The sequence below is a fragment of the Rhincodon typus genome, chromosome 33 (assembly GCF_021869965.1).
Source record: "Rhincodon typus isolate 14 chromosome 33, sRhiTyp1.1, whole genome shotgun sequence".
Classification (NCBI taxonomy): domain Eukaryota; kingdom Metazoa; phylum Chordata; class Chondrichthyes; order Orectolobiformes; family Rhincodontidae; genus Rhincodon; species Rhincodon typus.
Window position 1 is genome coordinate 2,849,567 of NC_063364.1, and position 25,284 is coordinate 2,874,850.

Sequence of the window (25,284 nt, forward strand, 5' to 3'; positions counted from 1 at the left end):
ATCTGGCCATGTGGCAATCGCTAAAGTAGATTTGGGAATTCTACATTTGACCATTAATACTCAACTCTTTGATCAATTAATGTAAATGACGAGGAGAGGGCTTTAAAAGAATCCTGCTCCTGTGAAAATCCCAGTTATAGGACACTTTTTAAGCTTGTTATTAATTAATTAAGTTAACTATTGTAACTTGCTTATTTTTGCTGTTGTTTTTATCAATCTGATTTTAAAATAAATTAGTTTAATATGGTAAGGTAATTAATGGAGAAAGATGTATGAACTGTTGTATGTTTACTCAACCTTCAGTCCACAACCAATAATGGGAAGAGGGAAAAGGGGAAGAAAGCAAAGAGAGAAGAAGGGAAGATCTATTAAAAGAGAGGGAAGAAAGGGAAGGAAGAGGTAAGAAAAAGGATTAGGAGAGCACATAAATTTAAAGGAAGAATAAGCAAAATATAGGAGGAAGTTAGAAACTCTTAAGATTTGGGAATATGCTAAAATGACTTGTGCATACAGCAAAACCAGTTCATGATATTAAATTCTGTGAATGGTTCATCTTTTCTCTATTAAGCTCTATGCTGATCTCTTCCACAGTAAGAAGTCAATCTCTGTGATTAATTATGATCTTTTAATTAGCAGAACTGTAATGGAGATAAGGCAATTTTTAAGGCAGATTTCCTGATGTTATTTGCTGCCAGTTTCACACTTTTGGCTATTGTTTTTGCTGTATTTTCCCTGCACGGGATTTATCTGGTCTCAGTTGCTTTTCTTTAAAAGAACTCTTCAGGCGAAATGTGCAATTTAATTGAATCAATTTTAATAATGCAAAATTTAATTGATAGATCTGAAACTAAATGTGTGTTAAACAACCAAAATTGAAGGTTACTTCATATGACACTTTTTTAAAGACATAAAAATACTTCCATAAAGATAGCCCTTTACGGCAGACCCTCACTACAAGTGAGCATAATTAAATGTATGCCTGTACAGAAGTGGCCTGAGAATTCAATTTGGTCAACAGTTAAGATTTTATTTAATTTGTGATTTGCAAAAAAAGTTTAGAGGGCAATATAGAAGTGGAGTCATATAGTACATACAGAAGTTTTAGGGTACTTAACTGTTAAAGAACTGAAGAGAACTGTGTGCAATTTGGTAAATATTTTTTATTGAGAATCGATAAATGCCCACTTGGTCTGCTTGGTTAGGTTAGTAACAGGGTAATAGTTTATTGGGAAGAAGTCAAATCAGACACTTGTACAGAAATGGGTTGGTAAGATTTAGAGGGTTTTATTCATTCTTGGATTAAATGGGTGAGATTTACTGAGTGCATTCCAGACTGCTTCCTCTAGTAGTACATGAAAAGGAAAGAAGCAAATGAGATTTAGTTCTGAAGGAAAAAGTGGGACAGACGAACTTGAAAATAGGGGGTGCAGGATATAGGGGAGTAGGTGAGACAACTGATCAGCATCCACTTAGATTTGCTATTAAAGTTGAGAGGGGGATAAAAGGTTTTTTAAGAAACACAAGAACCAGCTATGGAATATTTAACCTTGATAAACTAGGGTTGCAAATAACCTTGTAAAGCAGTGAGAAAACCTCACGTGTGAAATTGATGCCATATAGTTTAGTAGTATTTGAAGTTGAACAAAGATTGTCTAATGTTGGGCTTAGAACATGAGACAGAATTGAAGAAAGACGTGTGTAATGCCTTAATCTGAAAGTTTAGTTGAAAGTGAAATTATAAAGAATGATAACTTTTGTTATTTGCTGTAGAATTGGTGTAATCTAGATTGTGAAAAAGAAATATGACCAGAATCCATAGTTATAAGTCGCGCACTGCATTCTTTTCCCAATAATGTCTCCGGTTGGGCAGGGTATGTGTGTACACTGTTTCCCAAGCTTGTGCGGCGATGAACAGTATAGCCTGTAAGGAATTATGCTGTTCTACTTCACTCTGCTCCCTACCCCACCCCATCCATACATAGATGCACACATAAACATCTAGCATTTGTTTTAATTCTCCTTAGTAATCCTGCTGCCCTCCCAAAGTAAGATTCTATGCTGTCCTTTCATTAACTTTTGACTAGGCAACCTTCATCTTTTCCTTTGCCAGCTTCATAATTGTGGATGCCTCAGCTCCTTGTTTGGGATGTCAGCAGATTTCCAACAGTCTTGTCACAGCTTCCCAGACCAGCTCCACTGATTTGTTTTCTGCTACATGTTGTAGATGGCTTTTACTAGCTGTAAATAAAAGCAAACCAGTCCCTCATGAAATTCAAATGGTGAATGAGCCTCACTTGCGTTCCATTTGATGAATAGTAAAGTTAGGCAGTTCAAGCAGAACAAATTCTATTTCTTCCTGTGGGTTCCTTCAATTAATGAAATACAGTCTTCATCATAGCAAAGCTACAGTTGCCTTTTGTCTGTCCCCAGATGAAGCTGCCCACTTCTGTCGTAGAACATGTACAGCTAAATTAAATAAAATAACCTTCAATTCACTCTGAATTACTATTTCCATGACAGTGCAGCATGTTTTGGAATGATTGAACCAGAAATGCAGATGAATTATTTTACCTTCAAGTTTGTTCTTGTATCAGTAACCCATTTGAATAATCTGTTATGTAGCATTACGACCTTCTTTCCCAGAATTGTCTGCTCTACCTGTTGGGTCAACATGGTCCCAAATCTGATTGAGTTGCATTTATTCCAGGGTTGTTTGTCAATTTCTCAATCATATACTCCATTTTCAACAGTTCCTTAGCTTAGGAGTTAAGGTTTTATATTCTAAAGTATGAATTATGAATGAGATATTGTTAAGACTTAAAGTGCACTGATTCTTGAGCTCTACTACTTTTGAGATCACTGAAAAGTTAATAATTTAATCCAAGCACGCAAAGTGCAATTTATATGTCTGAGGGAATCAGTCTAACAGTAAACAGTTTTACAGGAACCTGATCAATATGAACTACCATCTTATAACTCTAAGTTGAAAGTACAACCCATACCTGCACAAACAGACTGACAGACAAAATAACTTTGGCGTTATGGTTGGGGGAAATAAAATCTAGGGAAACAGTTCAGAGAGAGACTCCAGCATCGGCAGTTCCTACTGAGATAACCAGGTGTAGAGCTGGACGAACACAGCAGGCCAGGCAGCATCCTGCTCCTCTGATGCTGCCTGGCCTGCTGTGTTCATCCAGCTCTACACCTTGTTATCTAGGGAAATAGTTCGATAGCACCAGTCCACAGAGTTCAATGAGATTTTGGTTTGATTCCCAAGACCTTCTGTTCTTCAGTCTCCTTTCTACAGATTCTCTTACATTTTTTTTTTCAGAGACTACTGCAGAGCTTACTACATCAAATTACAAAATTTCTTCATTACTGGCAACAGCTTATAGCAACTGGTGAGAGAAAATAATTGGCTTTCTTCAGACACAAAGGAGACAGATGCAGAATCTGTTCTTCCGGTATTCCAGAGGCATCTCACTTTCTCTCTATATTGTAAACAGCCAAGCTCTTCACTTTCCAAGAGCCAGTCAAAGTGCTGTTGTCAGGTTGATGGCATCCACAACTGGTCACACACGCACAAAACAAAGAACTGTGGATGCTGGAAATCAGAAAAGCTAACAGAAATTGCTGGAAAATCCCAGCAGGTTTAGCAGTGTCAGTGGGGAGAAAGCAGGCTATCACTCTGCTCACAAGTCCCAATGTTTTGATGTCTTTCCTCTTGCATTGCTTAACCAAATACGGCTTATAATGAGTTCCTTGTATTTTCAAAGTGCAACAATTCCTTTTGCGGTCCCTGGATTTTAAAGTCAGAAATCACACACTACCAGGTTATAGTCCAGCAGGTTTGTTTGAAAACATTGCTTTCGGAGCCTCAGTCCTCCTTCAGGTGTTGGTGACAGAGGTAGTGTCAGACACAGAATTTATAAGTGAAAGATCAAAGGTTCACACCATTAATGAGGATGTACTAAATAAACCTAAGATGCTGCTAAATATTTAATCAGTTAGAAGGTTTTAATTGATTAATATGTATCTGTAAATCCCCAAACTCCTTTCAAGTCATGGGCCTAAGAGAATTAAAGGTTTTATCAGTATGAAGAAGAGATGACATTTTAGGTCAGATAATGCATGTCAGGTGTGAGACCTTGTTTAGAATCTGTGTTTTAGTTTGGAGTCAGACTAGTTTTAGTCCTAAAGAAGGTATTTATAAAGCACCATATTGACTGTCCATAAATTGTGCTTTTTGAACAAAATAAAATAAAATTGTATCAGAAGTAGGAGGAATTTGAGTAGCTTGATGGAATAGCAAAATATGAACAAGGGGATGCAGTACGGAGACTTCCAGAAAATGTTTGTGCCAAGTGTAGAGAATTGGTGTCTGTTGCACAACAAGGAAGGCCGTAACACAGAAAAGAGTACAGGAAATATGCTATGGCTGGATCTTTCTCAAATTAGCTAGGAAATAATTCTCCAGGTAGAAGGGTGTCTGGATATTATGGATCGGGGCGATTGTCTGTGTTGAGTTTGCAGACACGGGGAGAATGTGCATGGGTTTCCTCCCACTGTCCATAGATGTGCAGGCTACGTGGATTGGCCATGCTAAATTGCCCATAGTGTTTTGGGATGTGTAGATTAGATGGGTTACAGGGGGATGGGTCTGGATGGGATGCTCGGAGTCAGTATGGACTTGTTGGGCCGAAGGGCCTGTTTCCACACTAGGGGTTCTATGATCAGTGATAATTGCTCATACCAACCTGAGGGAGTGGCAGACTTAAGCAAAAGTAAAGCAAAAGCTGCATTGGCCAGAAGGTGGTGAAGCAGGTGAATGTGGTGCTCAATGTCTTGAAGCTTTAAAAATGATCAGTGGCTAATTTTGATTATGTTGGATGAGGTGACTAGTGTTGCAAAATGAGTGAAGAGTGAAAGTGGAAATTAGTCATTTTGTGTAGGTACATAAGTTATTGAATTGTGACGAATTTATCATGAGATTTTGGAGTTTGAATTGAGAGTATGGGGCAGGTTATGATTACAAAATTACAGTTAGACCATATTTTGGAAGCTTTGGAGCTTGTGTCTTCTTTTTTAAAAATAATCATAGCTGTCCTAGACAATACAGTAGATTCTGTTACATAAGGAAGGTCAACACCTCTCTGATAATTAAAATTAAAACCCACAGAGGAAGTGTGAAAAGTGGTATAATCTGCCTCTCGCCTCCAATCTGTTATGAAGGAACGGTTAAATGAAAGAAATCCTTGATATTCACTTTATAAGCAACAATTGATTTATCTAAATCTAACAGTGAGCAAATTAACAGAACTAACAAACCAAGCAATTTCACCCCCCCTTCCCTTAACTACTAATTATTCCCAAATAAAACACAATTGTAAGGGTAAGCTGTTCCAATAGATACAAATCCCACATGTATAAATCAAATTAATAAATTAATCTCTCAAAGTTAGTCAAGATAAGTCTTCCAGATATTCTTTGCCCTCTCTGCTGTCCATCAGTCACGAACGCCTTCCTCCGTTGAATTCTTGTCAGGAATATTAGCTAAGAGTGCTGTAGTACATTTATTTAGATGGTGCTTACTCTGAGAGTTTAGCGATTTGAGAGAGCAAGTGAGTTTCTCTTTAGACAGCAGTTCGCTCTCGCCCTGATTTTCAAGTGACCTGTTTTATTCCTTTGACCAGTAGGATTGGTCCTGCATAGTCAAAACCATCAGATTTAAATTTAATTGGGTTTTGGTATGTAAGGCTTGGTTTAAATCAATTGGCTAAATTCAAAAACCTGTTGTCGTGGTAAAAATGCTGCTTTGCCCGCTAACAGTGCGGCCTTTGATACAAAGTTTCAATTTCAAGAGCTCTATGTGCGTCTGCTGCTGCCTGCAGACTCTTTTTTTTTAATCTCCCTTTAAAAAAACCCATCTCTTAAAGAGACTACACACTCTTTTCCCCCCCCCTCCCTTATCTTACAAACAAATTCTAATATCCTGCCTTCCAGTCCACAAGTACTATACCAACTTCGCAACACCTCTTTCCCCGTAAGAAAAAATGAACCATCATTATGAAAAGAGCTTCATTTTTTCTAAATCTTAAACACCATTAACTACATACATAGGTCATTCATCTAGAGCTACACATTTCAAACAAATTCTGTATACATATGTATGACATTGAACACTACTATATCTATCTTATACACATTTTCCTTTTAAGCTTGCGATGACCCATCCACAATTACATTTTCACGATCCACAGCATTTACAATCTAATGCTTGTAACATAAGACTCCAGCAAAATAGTCTTTAAATCTTTCCAAAAGTGTCAAAGGGTTGTGATCAGTGTACATAACTATCTCTGGTACATTGTTTGCAACATAGATCAAAATGTTGTAAGGCCAGTACCAAACTCAATAACTCTTTCAACGGTTGCATATTTTCTCTGGTGTGTGTTGAATTTCTTTGAAAAATAATCAATTGACCTTTCAATTCAACAATCATCCTCCTGTAACAACACAGCACCAAACCCTATGTTGCTTGCATCAATAGTGACTTTAAAGGGTTTCAAGAAGTTTGGCGTGGTTAAAACTAATGCAGTGGTTAACACTGCTTTGAAAATCTCAAATGCTTTCTGGCATGGTTGTGTCAACCTGAATTTCATGTTCTTCTTTAACAAATCCGTCAGCGGTGCCACCGCGCTACTAAAGTTTGCGACAAAGTTGCAATAAAATCTGCTCCGTTCCAAAAATCGTAGACCTCTTTCTTCGAGGATGGGCTTGGAAATTCCTTGATGGCCTTCATCTTCGTGTTCCTCAGTGTCATCCCTCCATGTCCAATGTTGTATCCTAAGAATGGTCACTTCTGCCGTCAAATTCTGTTTTTGCCAAATTTATGACCAACTCTGCATTCTGTAGTCTCAAAGAGCTCTGCCAAATGTGTCATGTGATCTGTCCACGAGTGGCTAAAGATCACTGAGTCATCTATGTAGACAGCACAATTACTCAATCCTATCACAACTCTGTTCATAAGTCTTTGAAAAGTGGCTGGTGTATCCTTCATTTCAAAGGGCATTATTTTAAACTGATATAGCCCATTTTGGGCAACAAACGCAGAAATTTCTTTCACTCTCCAACAAAAGTACTTGTTAGTAACCACGAAGTTAGTCCAGCTTTGTGATGTAAGTGGCTTGTTGAACTTTTTCCACACAGCCCTCCAACCTTTGAATTGACTGAGTCTGACTTAGTCACAGTATTGACCTTCCGATAATCTACGCAAAATTGTCGAGTACCATCAGGTTTGAGAATCAACATGATTGGCAAACACCACTCGTTTTGACTCAGCTCGATGTCTTCTTGGAGCATCGCTTCCACTTCCTTCTGTGCCTGTGACTCTGACAGGATTAAGCCTCTAGGGCTATTGTTTTATGGGAACAGCATTTCCTATGTCAGTGTCATGTACTATGGTATTAGCCCTCCCCATTCTATCTCTACGCACGTCCTCAAAGTGCTCAACAAGTCATTCAATTCAGTTCTCGGTTCATGAGAGAGCTTACTACCCTATCTAATTCCTTAAGGACTTGCTCATTATTCAACTTATTCCGAGGCACATCAAAATCCGAATCATCTAGATTTGATTCTTCACTGAGTGGCAGTAACTAATACCTGTTTCTAAGGTTCCCTTTCCCTGTCATAGTAAGGTTTCAGTTTGTTCACGTGACCTAGCCGATTTAAATTTTTTTTCTAATCTGGCATCTTTACCAGATAATTCACATGACTCGACGACTTCTCCTTCTCCATTCACTTGACTCGATGACGTCTCTTTCTGATTGGGGCCACCAAACCTTGCTTTGAAGTGATCTCCTACTACTGGTTACAACACCAATACTTTATCCCCACGAGCAAATGTATGAATTTTAGATTTCATATTTGCCTTTTTGCTTCATTAGGTGCTATGCCATCTTCAAATGTTGTCTAGCTAATTCATCTACTCTGTTTTTAATCTTTGTCACCTCAGATACACAATCCAACTGTGAGATCTCTGACTTCAGACTTATCACTTCTCAATTAATTTTAAAGGCCCTCTTACTTCATGTCCGAATATCAGTTCAAATGGAGTAAACTGAGTCGATTTTACTTGGGGCATCTCTAACAGCAAACAATATAAATGGAATACCTTTATCCCAATTATTTGGGTAATCCTGGCAATAAGCCCTCAGCATGGGCTTTAGGGTCTGATGCCACCTTTCCAATGCTGCCTGGGATTCAGGATGGTACGCACTTTTAAATCAAGTGATGGATGCCTAAACTATCCATGACCACCTTAAATAATTTGGCAGTAAAATTGGACTCTTGGTCTGATTGAATCTCCCAAGGTAGTCCATAACTGGTAAAGAAAGCAAGCAACTCCTTCACAACCTTTTATTTGCCTTGACATTCTGTAATGGAATTACCTCCAGAAATCTAGTAGACGTATCCATTACTGTTAGCAAATACTGGTTCCCACTTTTGGTTTTAGGAAGGGGACCTACACAATCAATCAAAATCCGTGTGAAAGGTTCTTCAAATGTGGGAATTGGCATCAAAGGTGCTGATTTTATTACTGCCTGTCACTTTCCTACCATTTGACACGTATGACAGATAACAGCAAAATTAAACCACATCTTTATGTAATCCAGGCCAATTGAAATGCTTCTGTCTCTTAGCCTGAGTCGTTTACACCCCTAAGTGACTTTCTACAGGTGTGCTACCCGCAGTTCTTTCTGTCTGTGTGCTACCGGCAACACAGTCTGGTGAACTTCTGCCCATTTCTCTTCTGCACCAACCTGCCAAGGTCTCCATTTCTGCCTTTGGAGTCAACCCTTAAAGTAATAACATTCTGGAATACATTCTGATTCCTGTTCCAAGTAGGCTTTATGATATAACTCCTGTCATCATCTCATCTTTTTGTTATAACTCCTGAGACAGACACAGTTTATTACCCTATCCCATCCTTTAAGGACTTCCTCGTTATTCAATTTATTCTGAGGCATGTGAAAATCCAAATCCTCTGGATTTGATTCTTCACTGAGTGGCAGTAACTAATGCCTGTTCCTCCGGTTCCCTTTCCCTGTCATAGTAAGGTTTCGGCGTGTTCACATGACATAGCCGATTTAAATTTGTTTTCCTATCTGGCATCTTTACCAGATAATCCACTTGACTCGACTTCTCCTCAAACTAATTGGGGCCACTAAACCTTGCTTTCAAGGGATCTCCTACCACTGTTAGGAGCTCAGCACTCAGAACAAACACTTCTGCCTGATCTTCTAACTGCTTAGATTCTTCCTTTTACGATTTCATCAAACAGGGTGATGTGAATTAACTGGGCCTCAACTCCTTCATCTTTCTCTTTAGTTTTCCCTACTTGCTTTAACTTATGACTGTAGGATCTTGTCGCCACACAGTCCGGAAAAATTCCAGGGTATTTTTCTTTTAACTGCTTAGTTCCCTGGTTTGCTTCTGGCTTCTCCACTACGATGGGCATCACTCCCACCTTTGATCCGGCTGGGTTGTTTCCAAGAACAAACTGTGTATTCCTGGGAATAGACACTCTTTTAATCACACCTGCTGTCATTTTCCCCAGTCTTGATTGGACTTTCCAGCCTTATTTTACACAAGGGAATGCTAAATTTCTGTGCATTTTATTCAACAGATTATCACCCTCGGGCAACATTTCAGAGTACAAATAATTTTAGCTCTTGCTATTAGACTGAACAGCTCCCATAATCTCTTAATATTTTAACTTCTTTACCTTCTCACCCTGTTCATCCTGAGTAAACCTTACCCACAAAGGTGAAGGCTCTCAGCAGGTCAGGCAGCATCTTGAGACCCTTCTTCAGAACTGAAGAAAGATCCTGACCTGAAACGTCGACTTTGCTACTCCTCTGCTGCCTGACCTGCTGTGTTCTGCCAGCTCCACACTGACTCTGACTCCAGCATCTGCAGTTCTTGGTATTAGCACTGCTGCCTCAGCACCAGGGACCCGGGTTCAATTCCACCCTCTGGCGACTGTCTGTGTGGAGTTTGCACATTCTGCACGTGTCTGCGTGGGTTTTCTCTGGGTGCTCCGGTTTCTTCCCACAGTCCAAAGATTTGCAGGCTAGGTGGATTGGCCATGCTAAATTGCCCGTAGTGTTCAGGGATGTGTAGATTAGGTGGGTTAGAGGTGAATGGGGTTTGGGTGGGTGCTCTGAGGGTCGGTGTGGACTTGTTGGGCCGAAGGGCCTGTTTCCACACTGTAGGGATTCTATTATCTATGAACTCAGCTCATGACTAGGCCGTGCACTCTCCTGCACCTCCTCAACTTCTATTAGGATTTCCTTCACTATCTCAACTAATACCACTGGTTTAGCCTCTTTTTAACACATCCTTTTTTCCCAGTGCCTGTCTTAATCCACCAGCACTGACTTTGTGAAACCCCACCCCCCCAACCTTAAGAGGCCTTTTACCTCCTTTTCACTCTCTTGGGTTTCTTTTTTCACGTGGTAAACTGTTCTCCGTGTGATTTACTTTTTGTTTCTCAATGAAGGATCTCCTTTTTCCCAATTTCTATCCCTCACGGAATGAAACTGCTGTTGGAAGCTAGATTTTTATTTATGCACTAATGCGTATTCATCTGGTATCTGCAGCTCTTGCTGTTTTTAACTTTCTGTTCCTCGACGTAAGTTATTATTTCTTGAAGTGAGTTTTTGAACTCCAGCACAATAATCTGTCCAGGATCCTCCTATGTCTTTTCTATCTTTAATGCTCTCACCCATCTATCGAAGTTGCTCTGTTTAACTGTTTCAAACTCGATGCAAGTCTGACCTGATTCCTTCCCTTTTTTTTATATTTCTAAACTGTTGACTACATACCTCTGGTACCAATTCGTAGGCACTCAAAATAGCCTGTTTTACTACTTCATAATCTTTTGACACCTCATCTGACAGTGCTGCAAACACCTCACTAGCCCTGCCTACCAATTTGATCTGAATTATCATTACTCACATAGTCTCTGGCCAGTTCATCTGGTTAGCCAGTTTTTCAAAGGAAATAAAAAAAAAGGGCTTCTACATCTTTTTCATCGAATTTTGGTAATGTTTGAACATATTGGTATATATCCCTACCAGGCTGATGGCTATGATGAGTTTGCTCATCCTCACTTCTGCCTCGTACTTTTTAAAATTATGCCGCTTCAAGTTCCAACTTCATGTTTTCCAACTTGAACATTCTTTCCCTTTCTTTTGCCCTGGCTCTTCTTTCCTTTTCTTTATCTTCTAACTCCAATTGTCTAATTTTCAACTCAATTTTTTCAAGTGCACTGAAGTTAGACTGTTTTCTGGTATACTTAAATGCTTCTTTACAATTTCCTCTTGTCCCTAGTTAAACCCAAATCCACCTGTTCACTAAGTATAAAAGTATATCCTTCCTCTGTTTTTAAACTTTCTTGGCAAATTTGGGAAGCATCCTCAAACCCCCGAAGCCCTCTAGCAATGTTAAGAGCCATTTCCTCCACTTTTGATTTAACCAATAACAAAGTCACCGAAATAACAGGTTTTCCACTTCTCACTTAAATTTATTTAAAGATCTAGGACACTAATCCCCAAGTCTACTTAAATCTGCTGGGAACTTTCATACCCCAAATCTGTTCAGATTTGAGCCTGGACTCAAAACCCCAATCTGTTTGGAGGGGAGGTTGACACCTGTCGGATAATGAAAACCGAAACTCCTAGAGAAGCTCACCTCCCCTCGTAATCTGTTAAAGGAAGTGTGAAAATTGGTATAATCTACCTCACCCCCTATCTTTTATGAAGGAGTGGCTAAATGAAAGAAATCCTTGACACAAACCTTTATAAGCAACAAGTAACAATTGATTTATCTAACTCCTAAACAGTGAATGAATTAACAGAACTAACAAACCGAACAATTTCCCCCCCCCCCCTCCCCCGCTTAACTACTAACTATTCCCAAATAAAACAAAATTATGGTGTGCTGTTTCAGTAGATATAAGTATCACTTGTACAAACCAAATTAATTTAAAAAAAAAAAAAAAAAAAAAAAAAATTCTCAAATTAGTCAGGATGAGTCTTCCAGATATTCTTTGCCTTCTGCTGTCCATCAGTCAGGACCACTTTTTCCTCCGTTGAATTCTTGTATCAGGAATATTCGCTAAGAGTGCTGTAGTACCTTTTATTTAGATGGTGCTTACTCTGAGAGCTTAGAGATTCTCTTAAGGTAGCAGTTCGCTCTCACCCTGATTTTCAAATGGCCTCTTTTATACCTTTGCCCTATCAATTTCTTACAATAGGATTGGTCTTAGGTAGTCAAAACCATCAGATTTAAATTTATTTGGGTTTTGGTATCTAGGGCATGTTTTAAATTTAATTGGCTAAATTCAAAAACCTGTTGTCTTGGTAAAAATGCTGCTTTGCCTGCTAACAGTGTGGCCTTTGATACAAAGTTTCAATTTCAAGAGCTCTCTGTACATCTGCCTGCAGACATTTATTTTAAATCTCCAAGCCTTTTTTTAAAAAAACATCTTCTAAAGTGGCCACATGCACTCCCTTTTCCACACCCCACCCCCACCGCTCCCCCCCGCCATCGTTTTACAAACAAATTCTACCACCTGTCTTCCAATCTACAAGTACTATACCAACTTCACAACAATTCATATGATCATTTAGGGGAACTTCTTGAGTCTTGATCAATGTAAATAAATGTTGGTGTTTTCTATTATGGATACAAACTTGGCTGAGTGATAGCAAACGGTAATGGTCAATGGATAATTTTCCTGCTGGTGGAAGGTTTCTAATGGAGTTCCATTCGTCCATATTGAGAACCTTGCAATATCTTGAGGTAGACAATTTTAATTTTCATGCAAATGATACAAAATATGGAAGTATTGTGAACTGAGAGGAGAACCGTGTAGAACTTTGAACTGATATAGACAAGTTGGTGGAGTGGGCAGATAGGTAGCAGATAAAAATTCAAAGCCGAGAAGGCTGACTGACCATTTAATAATGAGATATATAAAATTGAGGGGCATAGTGTAGACAAGAAGTAGCTTTTCCCTTTTGTGGAGGGATCATTGACCAAGTAGTGTACCTTTTTAAGGTAAGGGACAAGAGATTTAGATCAGATGTCAGGAGTTTTTTAATTCACCCCAAGGGTGTTGGCAACCTGGAACTCACTGCCTGTTAATGTAGTAGAGGCAGAAATCTTGTAACATTTAAATTATATTTAGATGTACACTTATGATGCCAAGGTGTATAATGTTAGAGGCCAAGTGCTGTAACGTGTGATTAGAATTGTTGGGTCTGTGCCAGTCCTTTGGTCCATTTTTCTGAGCTGTAGAATCAAAAGGTCTAAGTGTGAGGTGATGCATTTTGATGGGAGAAAATGGACTGATTATACAAAATAAAGGATGCAATTCTAAAGGGGTACAGGAGCAGAGTACAGGGATCTAGGTACATTTGTGCACAGATTGCTGAAGGTATCAGGACAGGCTGAGAAAGGAATTAATAATACAAGAGCAAGGAGGAGATGTTGAACTTGCATAAGACACTTGTTAGACCTCAGCTTGAGTATTGTATACAATTCTGAGTGCCACATTATAGAAAGGAATTCATTGGAGACAGTTCAGAAGTGACTTACAAGAATGATTCCAGTGGTGAGAAATTTTAGCTATGAGAACAGATTGAAGATGTTTGGACAGTTCCCTGGGAGAGAATAAAAGTGGAGATCTGATAGAAATGTTTAAAATCATGAGAGTTTTCTAGATAAAGTAGATAGGAAGAAGCTGTTCCCATATGTAAAAGAATAGGAATGAGAGACAAAGATTTAAAGTGATTTGCAAAAAACAAAACCTTTGCACACAACTTTGAGACTGGGATACTCTGTGAATTTTTGCTGTACTGCAATACTAGTAGTATGTCTTCCTTAAATATGTATTCCAGTGTGGTCTCTCCAAGACTGTTTACAGTTATAGCAAAACTTCTAGTCCCCTTGGAACAAAGGTCAACAAACCATTTGCTTTTACAATTGCTTGCTGTACCTGCAGTTGTGTGGGATACCAAGTCTCTTTGGATACTGATATCTATACATTTCTATTCTCAGACCAAAGTGATACTTCACACTTTCCCATATGATTACTCAAAATGCCTACCTCTCTAACTTGTCTGTATATCTTCGCAGCCCCTCTGGGTCATCCCTACAGCTTCCAGCTAGATCTGTTTTATAAGCAACTTGATTACATTACTCTTTCTTCACCTTCATTAGTATACCTCATAAATAAGAGGCCCAGGTACTGATTCTTATAGCACTCCACAGGTCACAGCCTGCCAACTTGAAAGTGTTCTGTTAATCCCCGCTGTCTACTTCCAGTATCCTCTATCCGTGCTAATATATTATACCTAACTCCATGAAGCATTATCTTACCTATTAAACTTGTGTTTTATCTTTTATTGATTTTGTTTTTCCTTTGAAATCTGGGCACTACATCAGCTAGTTCCCTGTAATTCCATCAAAAAACTCTCAATTTGTCAAAACAAGGAAACTTTTTGCAAAACCATTTTGAATTGTTCTCGCGATTAGAATTTGGTGCATGTCTAACTGCAAACTTATGAACCCAGCTAATAATCATAGCAGGCAAGTTGGAGCCCAGAGTGCAAACAGCCTCAGACCATGAGCAAAAACAAGTTGCTGGAAAAGCTCAGCAGATCTGGCAGCATCTGTGAAGAAAGATCAGAGTTAACGTTTAGGGCCCAGTGACCCTTCCTCAGAACTGATGGTAGCTAGGAACATGTTGGTTTATATGCAGAAGATAGGGTGAGGGAGGGGGTAAAGAGTAAATGATAGGTGAGGATAGAGCCCAAAGAGAGAGAAGAACAGTTGGACAGACAAAGGAGTTGATAATGATTTGGCTAGGAGGGTGAATAATTAATGGAAACTGTTTGTGGCTAACAGTAGGTAGTGTGTAATGGCAGGCTAAGGTAGAAGCCTAGGACATGGGAGAGTTCCAGCCCTAAAATTATTGAACTCTATTGAGTCCGGAGGGCTACAGGGTCCCCAAGTGGAAAATGAGGTGTTGTTATTCTAGCTTACATTGACCTTCACTGGAACGCTGCAGCAAGCTTGAGACAGATGTTGGCCAAGGAACAGGGTGGTGTGTTGAAGTGCCAGGCAGCTGGAAGCTCGGTCTTTTTTTTTTTTTGTGGGCAGAAAATAGATGTTTTGGGTCTAGTGACTTTTCCTCAGGACTCGGCAATTAATTTCCTCATCTCTTTTTCTGGAAGACAACATTACTTCACTGTCTCTGCTATACCCTCACACTCCATAATGATTTCTCCTGTCCTGTTTCAAACGTTTCCTTTATGTAATACTTTTTTTAATAAAATTGAGGTCATGGTTGGTTTACTCTGTTTTTTTTCCATTTTTTTAACCTTTTAGTGACCCTTCGATTTTAAAACACTCCTAATCCTCAGACCGCTATTTTCCTTTGTAATGTTGTAATTAACATTGGTTCTGCATCTACCACAGTTGGTCTTGTGGTGCAGTGGTCCAACTGCTCACTTTGCCTTTGAGCTGTGCCAAAATGGAATAATAGGGAATTCACCCTTATTTTCAAGCAGTGTCATGGGTGTTGATGAGTGCTGAACTCATCACAACATTCGTGGAGGTACTGGATAAATGTGTGTGAGAAAATAATATGAATAAAAAAAGGGGGGCTGTGTAAAAATATCCCCTGGGTTATTGAGGGACGCATAGAATGTTCTTTGCACTTGTAAACTGGTCATGTTTTTAATACCTGCTTTCTAAACTTTAAATTTTACCTGTTTGGAATTTATATTCTGCTTTCTTTTGCAGATCAGTGTCCAATCAGCTGCTGCTACTATCCCGTGAATCAGTAACAAATCCCCAAAGTGATGGGGACCACACAGAAGATAACCAAGCAATGACTAAAAAAGAGTTGCAGGGTAACTTTGTTTTCAGATATCGTTTCAGTGCCATCTGATTGAAAATTCAACTTTAAATCTGCTTGAACACAAAACATTACAACATGCAAATTAAGTACTTTTAGAAGTAAACATGTATGATCAGCATTCCAGGAGAAATGATTTGATTGAAGATACATCTAGATAGGGAGAGTAAGTAGGGTGGCTAATGTGTCTGAATTGTTCCTTGGTTGCATCAATTGTGTGGAGCATTTGCAATGTGATTGTGTTTTAAATTGGACAAAATCTCAATCTTCACCTCCAATTTGAAATTCATTCTGAGCTGCTCTAATTTATTTAAAAAATTCCATTGTCTCTATGACTTTGTTTGTTTGTTTCCCTCCTTTTTTTTCTTTCTCCTCTTGCCTTTCTGTCCTTTTTTCTTTTCTTTTCCCTCCCATTACCCCCTACTCAATCTCTATACCCCGTCCTGATGTCGATTATATAGTATAAAGTATCAAGTACCTGCTGTTTTTTGTTGGCTTGTTACAACCACTGCACTATCATAATTGGCCTTGCCATCCCAAGTAGCAGAGGAAAATCAGAGTTCAGCCCTGGCATAATGTTGTTTTACACCTGTGGACATGTGATGAGAAGGCTGGATGAATCAGGTATGGCTGTGATGCCCTTTATGGTTCCAATGCCTGCTAAACCCTCATGTGTAAAATAATGTTTGGGTAAGTTGAAGAGCTGGCATCTTCAGGAGGGGAATAAAATGGAACAAAAAGTATTTGATAAGTTTTAGGTAAACTCTGAAATTTGACCAAATAGAATTAAGAGTTTACAGGCTTGTTTGGAAATGATAGCAAAGTACCATATTTTTATTAAAAAAAAAAAAAAAAAATACTCCAGGTTTAAATAGTGGAGTGGAGTTGGAGAAAAAGCTTGAAATTTCAACTGATCTGATTCTTGTGGCAGATTTGGGTGGGAATCAACAGTTAGAGAGAGCAACGCTGGACAGTTGTGACAGATCATTAGTGGGGAATAATGGCGAAGACTGTTCAGATTACTCCAGCTCTTCCAAGAACACAGACACAGGGTACAGCTATGATGCTAGCACAGAGAGTGAGGCAGATGACTGCATACCGCTGGAGGAGGTTTCACGGAGGACTAAGAGAAAAATAGAGGAGGCATACACAGACCTAGGTAAAACTTTTCTTTTTAGGATGTATACTATGTGCAGATAATACTGTAGCAGTTCTCCCTTTCCCCTTTTGTTTTAAACCCCACCATTTCTCTCAAATGTTGCATGTGATCCATGTATAGGTTTTTGGAACATAGAGCTTTTGGTGTACTCTGCCATTGAATAAGATTGTGGCTGATTTGGTTGTGGTCTAAGCCCCCTTTCACCTGTCAGCACCCATAACCCTGAACTCCTTGTCAAAAATCAACCTAACCTGGCTTCAAATAAACTTAATGATCAACCTTCTGCTCTCTGGAGAAGAGAATTTCACCTTTGGATGACTGAGAAAAAAACTCTAATCCCTTAAAGCAAGACCTCTTACTCTTGAGTTATTACCTGTGTTTAGTCTGCCCACAAGATTTCTTCCTGGTATCTACCGATAGAACCCCCTTAATCTTCTGTTTCGATAAGATCACCTCTCGTTCTCAAACTCCATTAGATATAGGTTTAAACTGTTCAACCTTTCTTCATTGGCTCTCCATCCTGAAAATGGGTTAAGTAAGCCTTCTCTGAACTGCTTCTAAAGCAATTATTCAAATATTGAGACCAAACACAACACAGTTCTCCGAATATGGTCTCACCAAAGCATTATAAAACTTCCCTACTTTTAAATTCAATCCTCTTGCAATAAAAGCCAATGTTCAATTTGCATTCCTGTTCACTTAATGTACCAGTTTTACTACCCTTTTGTGATTCATGTACCAGGACACTCTAATTCCTTTTATCTCAAGATTCTGCAATCTGTTTTCATTTGAATAATGTACTGTTTTTCTGCTCTGCCTGACAACTCCAGTTCATCTTCATCCGTGTTATGCTCCCGTCTGTCAGTTTTTTGTTTTTTTTTGCCCATTCACTATATCCCTTTGCAAGCTCATTATCTCTCCTTGACAGTTTAACACATTTTACCAATCTTGCTGTCATTGGCAAATTTAGTCACCATACATGCATTTATCCAAGTCATTCATATGTATTGTAAATAGTTGAGGATTCAGCATTAGTTCCTGTGGCACTCTAGAAATTATAGCCCGCCTATCCCTTTTTATTTAAAAAAAAAAAAAAAAAAAAATCCCTTCTCTGCTTTCTGTTAGCCAGCTAATCCTTCAGCTGTACTAATGTTACACGCACACCCACCCCACCATTGGCTTTCATCGTATGTTGTAATCTTTGTGCCACCTTCAGCAAATGCCTCATAGAAATCCAAGTACCCTACAGCTACTGGTTCCCCTTTGTCAGGGTGAATGTAACTTTGTTAAAACTTCTATTGTATTAGTTAAGCACTCATTTCCTTTCATAATTGCTTGTTAGATTTGCTTGATCACATCGTGGATTACTGAGTAACCTGCTATAATCTGTTCCATAATGGATTCTAGCACTTGCTGTATGATGCTAGACTAAATGGCCTACAGCTTTCTGCATTTTTGCCGCCTCCTATCTTGAATAAACGTGTTGCATTTGCTGTTTTCCTTAGGACTTTCCCAAAAGTTGGATGAATTTTGGAGGGTTGTAACCAATGTTCCTAGTATTAACAGCCATGTCTTTTTAAGACCCCAGGATGCTGGCCATCTTGTTCTGGATCTTGTCAGCCTTTTGGTCCAAGTTGTCCTAGAGTCTGTTCCTTGATTTATTTGGTTTTAAGTTCATGCTTCCCCATTTCCTCTTAATTTTCAATTATCCTTAGGAAATTTACAAAGTCTTCTATCATGAAGACAGAAAATTCCTGTTAAAAGCCTCTGCACTTCCATTATCAGATTACTTACTCTATTCCTATCTAAATACCTATTAAAAACGCTGACAGTCCATTTTATATTGCCAACCAGCTTTCTCTAATACCATGCTTGCTGCCTGCCTCTTTATTCTCTTTTAGTGATTCTTAAAGTATACCCAGTCCTCTGACCTACTAATGATTTAGTATTAAATTAAAATTTTGATCTACAATCTTTACATTCCTTATTTAGCTATGGATAATGCATGTTCTGAAAGAGCATTACTTACTATCCAAATGCATTATCCTAGAGAGAAATTGGATATTAAATATCTCCTTCAAAGTCTGCTACTGCAACTGTACTGTCCTATCTTCTAACCTAGTTTCCCAGTTCACCTTAGCCAGCTCTGCTTTCATACCCTAAAGGTTGTCATTATTTGGTTTTAAAGCACCAAACATGGCCCTCCACTTTACTATTCAAACTGAGGATTAAATTCTGTTGTATTGTGATTGTGTTACCAAGAGGCTTCTTTAACATGAAGTTATTGATTGATCTTGTCTCATTGTATATTACCAAATCTAAAATTGCCTGTTTCCTGGTTGGCTATGTAGCATGCTGTTCTGAGAAACACTCTGCAAACTCATTCCACTTTTGTCAATCTAAATATAATAATCACAGGTGACTATTGTCTGCATGATCTTTTTTACATGCCTCATTTACTTCCTGTATGCCCCTTCGTACAGTGTAAGCGTTTGGGATCTATAAATTATAACCACAAATGGTTTCTTACCTTTTACTATTTCCTGTCTGTAACCAGACCAAGGTCATCCGTTTAGTATCGAAGTAGTGCCATTCTTAATTAAAAGAACTACTCTGACACCCTTTTTTTTTTAAGCTTTGTCATTCCAATAGGTTAAATATCCTTCAATATTAAGGTTCCATTCTTGGTCACTTTTCAACCATGCCTGTATAATGTCTGTGTCAATAATTCATCCCTTTTTTGTTTAAAAATGCTGCATGCGTTCAGATCCAGGGTCTTAATTTTTTTTTTTTTAAAAACCATTTTTGCAATATCTGGATTTATCTGCTGATGCACTCCAAATGACTGTGTACAATTTATCACTTCCTGTCACACTCTGGTAATCCTGACTCAAATTTCTGCTCTATATTGTATTACTACTTTTTTTCCCTTTTACTATATCCCCTCTCCTGTGATCTCCTCAACCCCCACACATTTTTAATTTTAATGACCTCTCTACCACCCTGGTTATACAATTTTGCCAAAATACTGCCCTAGCAATTGTACAGCCCTCCCTTTTTGAGCCAGGTCTTCTCAGTCTTGTCTTATTTACTTTGGCAATTTGTTTGTTGCTCAGGAAAAAATCCAGAAATTTGGTGTTTGATAATTAAGTTCATTATTATCTGTTAAAGCTTCTACATCTGAAGAAATTGCACAGACATCTTCTGACAGACAGGATAAGTCTCCTGAAAAACCCAAGCAGAAGAAGAATCGTTGTTTTACCTGCCGGAAAAAAGTAGGACTTACAGGTCAGTATTGTCTGCTGGACAGGATTCAGTGTGTAGGACATGTACGTGTAGCTCAGTTATGAGTATCTGATTGGGCATGTCTCGGTGCTGGAATGCAGAAGTGGTGGTGATTGTTTTAGTGCCGATTTTGAATTTTTCATCTGTCTAATTCACCACCTTATTAACTTACTGTTATGTCTATATTTTAAGTTGGGATCAAGTCACTACCTTGGCTAGAATTTTAATTAATTTTTTTTTTTTAATTTCTGTCATGGTGATTATGTGTGTTCTGTGTCTTAGCCAGTGAAGCAAGATGGGAATTTATTGCCTTGTTAATGCTACTGTTGGCATTGGACCTGGAGTAATGGAGTAGCCTGATGTTCTCTCACCCCCACTGGCTGATCCTTGCATGAAACTGAATTTCTTGAAGATTATACATTTGCTATCAATCCATAGTTCAGTTTATTGATGCGCTAACTCTGTTTGGCACACTATAATCTTGAAGCTATAGAATAATTTGACAAGCAATGTGTTTGGATATGTGCACTGCAAGCTTGCATGGAAATAGTGCTGCACTATATGAAATTATTTAATTGTCATTTCTTGGCTGTTTTACTACTCTAGCATCAGAGAAAAGTAAGGATAACCTCAACCTCTTCCCCACCATAAGCTGAGAGAGGAGCTCATCAGTTTCCTTCATAATATTGATATTGTTTATACAGCTCTCCCTGCCTGCTTCCCTGTCTGTCCCCACCCGTATTAGACTTCTTATGAAGATCTATGTCTGCCCCCTCAACCCCTTTTCCTACCCGCGATCTCCCCTTAGCGCAGTGTTTCTGATGCCCTAATGTCTCTTTTTCCTTTGTGCAGATTGTTTCTCTTTTCCAACCATCACTGGCCTACAAAACTGAGATTACCCTACAGCTGTGCACTGTCTCATCTTGCCTGTCATGGCTTCATAGTTACCCATTCCGTAATTCTTTTGTTCAATGCTGTCTCCACCCTACCCTGACTTATTCTTGCATGTTCCAAGGTTCCAACAGAGCTGGTGATTCTTGAGGGGAGATTTTGCATTAATGTTGAGTGTGTACAATTCTGTATTTACTTTGTGTTATAACTGCCCTGAGGACATTTGATAGGGGGGTTCTTTTTGAACTTCAAAGAAATTAGTAAGGGGGAAGAAGCCAAGAAATATAAATGTGGTGTTGGACTGGGGTGGACAAGGTCAGAGATCGCATGACACCAGGTTTATTTGGAAAAACAGACAGTAAAGGCTGTACATGTGTTTAGAAAAGGAAAATTTGCCAAAGCGAACATCCTTCCCTTAAAAGGTGAGATATGAGGAAATAATATTCCAAAATATGGGACTATCAGAGGTTTTGAACAAAGCACAGTAGAAAATGAGGCAAACGAGAGAAAAACTTATACCAATCACTATCGCTGGAAGGAATGTAAAGGGAGAACTAGAGGAACTGAAGACTGACAAACACCTCCTTCAAGAAAGGAGGGATACAGAAAACAGGAAATTTATATAAATGATGAACAACAATGGACTATAAGCAATTAGATGAGTATATAGGAGGTATGGCTAGTAAGTTTGCAAATGACACCAAAATTGGTGGTTTAGTGGACAGTGAAGAAGGTGACCACCAGACAAAATGAGAGGCAAGTAGTTCAGGAATCTCCTGTGGCCATTTCACTGCAAAACAGATATACCGTTTTGGATATTGAGGGGAATGACCTCTCACGGGAAAGCAGTAGCCAAACTCATTGTGCATGGTTGGCTCTGCTGTAGAGGGGAAGGGTAAAAAGTATGCCAGGGCAATAGCTATAGGGGACTTGATTGTAAGGGGAATAGATAGGCATTTCTGTGGCCGCAAACGAGCCTCCAGGATGGTATGTTGCCTCCCTGGTGCTAAGGTCAAAGATGTCTGAGTGGGTGCGAGATCCCTTGGGGATGAGAGACCATAACATTATAGAATTTTTTTTAGCAAGATGGAGAGTGAGGTATTTGACTAGGGTGCTGAATTCTAATAGAGGAAACTATGAAGATATGAGGCATGAGTTGGCCTTGATTGGGGAGAGTTACTTAAAGGGATGACAATGGATAGGCAATGACAAACATTCAAGGAACGCATAGGGGAACTACAACTGTTTTATTCCTGTCTGGCATAAAAGCAAAATAGGTAAGACGGCCAATCCATGGCTTACAAAGGAAATTAGAGTATCCAATCCAAGGATTGGATTGGTGAGGCCACACCTGGAATATTGTGTACAGATTTGGTCTCCTTTTCTGAGGAAGGATGCTCTTGCTCTTGGAGTGCAGCGAAGGCTGATTCCGGAGATGGCAGGACTGACGTATGAGGAGAGATTGACTGACTAGGTTAGAATTGTTTTCACTGGAGTTCAGCCGAATGAGGGGAGACTCTCAAAGACTTATAAAATTCTAACAGGACTAGTCAGGGTAGATGCAGGAAGAATGTTCCTGATGGTGGGTGTGTCCAGAACCAGGGGTCACCAGTCTGAGGATTCAGGGTAGACCATTTAGGATAGAGATAAGGAGACCTTTCTTCACCCAGAGTGGTGAGCTTGTGGCATTCATTACCACAGGAAGTAGCTGATGCCAGAACATTTAATGTATTCAAGAGGCAGCTAGATATAGCAAGTGGGGCGAATGGGATTAAAAGTTATGGGGAGAAAGCAGGATTAGGCTATTAAGTTGTACAATCAGCCATGATCCTAGAGTGAACAGAACCTGTGACACTCCTGTTTATATCTGTCATCCAGAATTCCATAATTGTGGCTGTTAACCTGGTTCAATCAGGGAACTCATTCTGAGATCCACCTGGCTGACCTTGTTCTCATCACTACACATAGTTCCTTGAAAGTAGTGTCACAGGTAGACTGGGTGGAAAAGAAGCCATTTGGCCCACTTGCCTTCATTGGTCAGAGCATTGAGTACAGGAGTTGGGACTGCACAGTATGGCTGTACGAAATGTTGGTAAGATCACATTTGGAGTATTGCATACAATTCTGGTTGCCTTGATAGAGGAACAATGTTATTAAACTGAAAAGGGTGCAAAAAAGATTTACAAGGATGTTTCTGAGGTTTGCGTTATATGGAGAGGCTGGGAATTTCCTCCCTGAAGCAGAGGAGGCTTGGTGGGGGGGTGGGTGGTGGTGACCTTCGCTTGTGATTTTATAAACCTCTTTAAGATGAATAGCCAAGGTCTTCTTTTTTTCCCCCCAAACTAGAGGGCATATGTTTAAGATGAGAGGGGAAAGATGTACAAGGGCCCTGAGGGGCAAATTACCCTCGGTGCATGTAAATGGAATGAAATGCCAGAAGAAGTGGTAGAAGTGAATAAAATTGCAACATTTTAAAATATATTTGTACAGGTATATGGATAGGAAAGATTTAGCAGGATATGGGCCAAATGCAGGCAGATGAAGCCAGTTCAGTTTTAGGAAACCTCGTTGGCATGGATGAGTTGGGTTGAAGAGTCTGTTTGTGTTGTATAACTATAGGCAGGACAATATGATATCTGTCACTGGGAGATACTAGAGTACCTTATTTAAAAGGTCATAGCAAAGATATTTTGGTCAGGCAGTGTCAGTGTAGTTTTGGAACATAGTAACTTATGCTTGACAGACCTATTGGAGTTCTCTTTGAGGATATGACAAGCTGGGCTTTTAAAATGGAGTCGTAGATGTCGTGTTCATTTGGTATCGTGAAGAGTTACTACGTAATGTAAAAGTATGTGTTGTTTTGGCTGACCCATTTAGCATGTATTGAGATCTGGCTAATAGGAAATAGTCAGGATAAATGGGCCATTTTCAAGTTGGCAGACTTTAACTATTGGAGTGTTAGAGGGGCCATTACTAAGGCCTCCTCTAATTAGGGTCTATATAAAAATGACTTGGATGAACAGACTATCTTGCAGTCAGATCTCTGAAGATACATCATAAGTAAATAGGGAAGTAAGTTGCGAGGAGGATACGAAGAGACCATAAAGTGATATGAGTGACTTAGGTGAAGGAGCTAAATGTGTTGTTGCTAAATTTGCTGATGATATAAAGATAGGTTGGAAACTATTGTTTTGAAGACATGAGTTAGCAAAAGGATATTAACGGGTTAAATGGGACATAAGATGGGAAAATGTGAGGCTGTACCTTTGTTGGGAAGAGTAGAAAAAGCCCATTTAAATGGAGAGAGATTGCAGAACTCAGCAGTATATCTGAGTATCCTTGTACGAGAATCCAAGTGCCAGCGTGCAAATGCAATAATTAGGAAGGCAAATGAGTGCTTGTGTTTATTATAAAGAAGATAGACTATAAAGTAGAAGAGTCATATTATGGCTGTATAGGGCATTGAGACCAAGTGACCACAGTACATCTTGGTTAAAGAGGGATATGTTGGCATTGGAAGCAGTTCAGAGCACATTTAGTCGACTGGTTCCTGATGTGAAGGATTTGCCTTTATTATAAAGTGCTGAACAAGTTGGACTTTTACTTAGAGTTTAGAGAAAAGGGTGCTATCTGACTTGAAAAGAATAATACACTGAAAGGAAATAGTAGGAACTGCAGATGCTGGAGAATCCGAGACAACAAGGTGCAGGGCTGGATGAACACAGCAGGCCAAGCAGCATCATAGGAGCAGAAAGGCTGACGTTTCGGGCCTAGACCCTTCATCAGAAAAGGGGGAGGGGAAGGGGGTTCTGAAATAAATAGGGATAGAGTGGGAGGCGGATAGAAGATGGATAGGTGGAGAGAAACAAACAGGTCGAAGAGGCGGGGATGGAGCCAGTAAAGGTGAGTGTAGGTGGGGAGTTAGGGAGGGGACAGGTCAAGGGGGCGGGATGAG

At 39.3% G+C, this 25,284-nt stretch overlaps 1 protein-coding gene across 9 annotated transcripts in view; it reads left to right on the plus strand.

The window, feature by feature from the left end:
- Positions 1-25,284, plus strand: part of zfand6 (zinc finger, AN1-type domain 6) — a 45,102-nt gene that overhangs the window by 13,834 nt on the left and 5,984 nt on the right. For 5 of the 9 annotated variants that reach the window (XM_048615842.1, XM_048615846.1, XM_048615843.1 and 2 more), the window contains 3 exons: positions 304-399; positions 15,880-15,989; positions 20,325-20,441. In XM_048615842.1, the coding sequence (XP_048471799.1) occupies positions 304-399; positions 15,880-15,989; positions 20,325-20,441 (323 nt within the window). The remainder of the gene's footprint in view (positions 1-303; positions 400-15,879; positions 15,990-20,324; positions 20,442-25,284) is intronic. The other 4 variants (XM_048615847.1, XM_048615850.1, XM_048615848.1 and 1 more) reach the window with 1 other exon arrangement.